Below are 4469 nucleotides of genomic sequence, written 5' to 3'. Positions count from 1 at the left end.
CTCCAAGCTCTGCCTCCTGGGTTCAAGCAGTTCGCCTGCCTCAGGCTCCTGAGTAGCTGGGATAACATGTGTGCACCACCACGCCTGACTAATTTTTATATTTTTAGTACAGATGGGGTTTCACCATGTTGGTCAGGCTGGTCTCGACGAGCCCATGACCTCATGATCCGCCCACCTCGGCTTCCCGATGTGCTAGGATTACAGGCGTCAGCCACCGTGCCGGGATCAGATTGGGCTTTTTTTATACCAAAGGGTACCCATGAAGGAAACATTAAATTTTAAAGGGTGTTTCTGACATGAGGCTGTGACAGCCAGCGGCAGGCTGCACCCCATCCTAAGCACAGGAGGCCTCAAGGAGATGCCTCAGCTGGCCTTGACTGGCCTTTCATGTCACCAGCTGCAGCCTGTCTGGAGTAAAAGATGATGAAGTGGGGAGGAAGGTGATGCTGAAGTGGTAACAAAAGTGTACCTGGGGATTCACTTCACATTCCTAAGAGCTCAATGCTTTTCTTTTTCTTCTTTTTTTTTTTGAGACACAGTTTCGCTCTTGTTGCCCAGGCTGGAGTGCAGTGGCGCAATCTCGGCTCACTGCAATCTCTGCCTCCAGGGTTCAGGCGATTCTCCTGCCTCAGCCCCTGAGTAGCTGGGATTACAGGCACACGCCAACACACCTGGCTAATCTTGTATTTTTAGAAGAGATGGAGTTTCTCCATGTTGGCCAGGCTGGTCTTGAACTCCCAACCTCAGGTGATCCACCCGCCTCGGCCTCCCAAAGTGCTGGGATTACAGATGTGAGCTACCGCGCCTGGCCAGCTCAATGCTTTTGTGAAAGGCGTGAGCAAGAAGACAGAAAAAAATGCATGATGACATTCACCTCTGCTTCCCCTAGCCCCTCGCCCTAAAATGATAGAAAATGGAAAACAAGTGGGACACGGTGGCTCATGTCTGTAATCCCAACATTCTGGGCAACCGAGGTGGGAGGACTGCTAGAGCCCAGGAGTTCAAGACCAGTCGGGGCCTGTCTCTACAAAAAATTAAAAAATTATCTGGGCATGGTGGCATGCACCTGTGGTCTCAGCTGCTCGAGAGGCTGAGGAGGGAGGATCGCTTGAGCTTGGGAGGTCTGGGAAGTGAAGACTGTTGTGAGCTGTGATCATGTCACTGCACAGAGCAAGGCAGAGCAAGGAAGAGCAAGACTGTCTCAAAAAGAAAAGAAAGCCAAGAAAAGAGAAGAGAAACGAAAAGAAAAAAGTTTCCATCCATGGCCAGGTATGACGACTCATGTCTGTGATCCCAGTACTTCAGGAGGCCAAGGTGGGAGGCTCCCTTAAGCCCAGGAGTTCAAGACCACCAGGCTGGGCAACATAGTGAAACTCTATCTCTATTAAAAATTAAAAGACTAGCCGGGCATGGCAATGCATACCTGTAGTCCCAGGAACTCAGGGGGAGGAGGTGAGAGGATGGAGTGAGCCTGAGAGGTACAGGCTGCAGTGAGCTGTGATTGTACCACAGTACTTCAGCCCAGGTGACAGAGCAAGATGATGTCTCAAAATAAAAGAAAATGGAAAACAAAAGGTTTCTGTCCCTGGCTGGGTGTGGTGGCTTACACCTGTAATCCCAGAATTTTGGGAGGCCGAGCTGGGAAGATCACTTGAGCCCAAGGAGTCTGGGGCTGTCGGAACTATGCTTGCACCTGTGAATAGCCACTGCACGACAGCCTGGGCAACGCAGCAAGACCCTGCCAATTTTTTTTTTTTTTTTTTGTAGAGACAGAAAGGTTAAACCTCGGGGTAGCGACTCTAGCTCTAGAACATAAGCAATGCCGCCAAGAATCTTACAGGAAAACTCTCCACACGCTCACAGTCCAACCAACCCAGGTTCACGTTTATCTCCTGAGCACCCCTTTTCTCAAGAAGCTACAGGAAGATGTGCTGGACAAAAAAATGGGGAAAACAAACAAGAAGGAAGACGGGGCCAGGGAGCTAGAGGATCCAGCCCCCGAAACAAAGGAACTCACTGGTGTGGGCAGACCCGTCCAGGACCACAGCCACGAGGCCTGGAGAATGCCCAGCACAACGGGGCAGAGAGGAGGCTCCGGGGGGGGATGTTCCAGAGCAAGCCGGAGAGGCGTCTCCCGGCCCTGCCAGAGGCTGGGCCACGAAGCAGGATGGGGACGGGGAAGGCAAAGCAGATAAAGACACGAAGCCAGTCTCTGACGGCAGCAGAGGCCACCCGGCAGCCACACTGTGTGGTTCCCTGGGAAGGGCCTTAACCCTGCATGCTCATTTTGGTAAGAACTGGCAGGGGAGGAAGGTAAAAGTGTATGTTGCCATCTTTCACAGCAGGAAGCCAACAGATCTATGTAAAGCTGAAAAATGAAGAAATGGTCTTTAGGAATTGGAGTCAGACCCACCCCTCACCTTCAGCTCACCTTGGGGAGCTGCCCAGACCCGGCTCTGAGAAGTCAGGCTCCTCACTGGGTCACGGACCTCAGAACTGACATACAGCAGACATCTGGGGATGGTGGCCCCTTCCAGACCTTAGTGAACACTCAACAGGCCCAGCACCAAAAGCTCGGACACCTACCTCTTGGTCACAAATCCAGGTCCAAATTCACAGCCCTGGAAACCCCTTTCCCAATACCCCCTCCGGATACCTTCAGCCCCAAACCACGTAACTTGCAGGAGCTTAAAAAATACCTTGGAAAAGAACATTTTCTAAAATGTTTTTTTAAAAACTATGATTAATTATCCACTTCAGAACGTTTTTCAGCAGGAACCAGAGACCCACCTACCTTGCCACCTTCTTGCTGGAGAGCCGCTTTGTCGGACTGTGCAGAAAACAAAATAAACAGGAAAATTGTTAGAACAGACAGAGAGGAGCAGGAGGAAGCAGGAAACTCAGGCTGTGGAGATACGGGGTGGGCGGCCTTTCAGCAGTGCTCCCGGCATGCAGGGCCCCCCCAGGCAAGCCCATGCACAAATGCTCACTCAGCAAAACAGCAAGGACACGGGGGTGCTGGGATGAGGCCGCATACGTCTCGTTACTCCAGCCCCCAAAGAGGCTTCCAGATGCAGCCACCCTAGACTGTGTGACTGAGGGGCCAGCGCCACACCTGGTCCCATCAGCTGGCTGCACTGTCACCAATGCTTCTGAAGCCAAATTACCCCCAAACGCTTGGCCTTTGGAGACCCCCAAGTGAAAAGTGACCCCAGGTCCCGCGATGACAGGAGTTTGCCGCTGACTTCGACTTACGCACTGGCGCGTCACGCTCAGAACGCCTGCCTAGGCGTCAGTCGGGACACCTTTCCCGTTGCCATTTCAGGGCAGTAAATGTAGCCAATCACACACCAACTGTTTGATTTAACCATCTGCAGTGGCACATGGGCCAAACTTACCTTCCCTCTCATTTCTGAGGTCCAAAGTTGTATTTTACAGTATAGCTGCTAAACTATTAGCCTCAGCCTGCAAGAAGACGCCCTCACCCCCAAGGGCCTGAGAACCATCAAGATCCTGGAACTCACAAAGCCACATCTCTCTTCAGCTTACCTGTCTCAAAAACACCCATGATTTTCTTTCCAGGGTCAGACAGAAAAATCTACTGGAGGGGCCGGGCATGGTGGCTCATGCCTATAATCCGAGCACTCTGGGAGGCCGAGGCGGGTGGATCACCAGAGGTCAGGAGTTCGAGACCAGCCTGGCAATGTGGAGAAGCCCCATCTCCACTAAAAATACAAAAATAATTGGGCGCGATGGCACATGCCTGTAATCCCAGCTACTCGGGAAGCTGGGACAGGAGAATCGCTTCAACCCGGGAGGCAGAGGTTGCAGTGAGCCGAGATCACGCCGCTGTCCAGCCTGGGCAACAAAGAGCAAAACTCTGTCTCAAAAAAAAAAAAATCTGCTGGAGAAGAATCAGCTGCTGTGCCAGGTATTAATGCAGAGCCCCTCAGCTCCAAGTCCATCCTTTTTACTGGCCCTGTAGAAACAGCGCTGGGCTCTTAGCGGGCTTCTCCTCCATGATGCTGCGTCTCATCAGCAGAGGGAGCCGTGGAGCGAACACAGCAGGAAGAGGTTTGCCTCGTGGTTCTGACCCCTCTCTGCAGGGCCCTCCAACACACACAGCCTCCCTAGCCCCCACTCTAGGGAGCATCCTGCCCACTGTGGCCAGAACCAGGGGCTTCCCCGACCCCATTCGGGTAGCTGTTCTCTAGGGGGTGACTCTGCCAAGCATCCTGCAACAGAATAGCTTTCCTGGCAGCCAGAAGGCAGGTTCCCCACAAGCCCTGACAGCACGGTGGTGCCCCCACTGCCCGGTGTGCAGCTGCTGCAGACCTCAGCCTTGGGTAGCAGTGGCTGCAGCTGGGGGGCTCTGCCCGGGCCCTGGGTGGCGGCTGCTCCTGTGGCACCTGTCCCTATGCTCTGCAGAGTTGTTTTTACTCATCCCAACCAATGCCTCATTACTCCCA

General features: G+C 53.1%; 1 protein-coding gene across 1 annotated transcript in view; it reads right to left on the bottom strand.

The window, feature by feature from the left end:
- The window catches only part of LOC105526426 (rab11 family-interacting protein 3-like), a 113384-nt gene that overhangs the window by 19303 nt on the left and 89612 nt on the right, over positions 1-4469 (bottom strand). Inside the window, exon 7 of the mRNA XM_011962432.1 lies at positions 2795-2830. Within this exon, the coding sequence (XP_011817822.1) occupies positions 2795-2830 (36 nt within the window). The remainder of the gene's footprint in view (positions 1-2794; positions 2831-4469) is intronic.

This window comes from Colobus angolensis, unplaced genomic scaffold (assembly GCF_000951035.1).
Source record: "Colobus angolensis palliatus isolate OR3802 unplaced genomic scaffold, Cang.pa_1.0 Scaffold59, whole genome shotgun sequence".
NCBI classification, from domain to species: domain Eukaryota; kingdom Metazoa; phylum Chordata; class Mammalia; order Primates; family Cercopithecidae; genus Colobus; species Colobus angolensis.
Note: the sequence above shows the minus strand (reverse complement) of the source record. Positions and strands in the feature narration are given on the sequence as shown.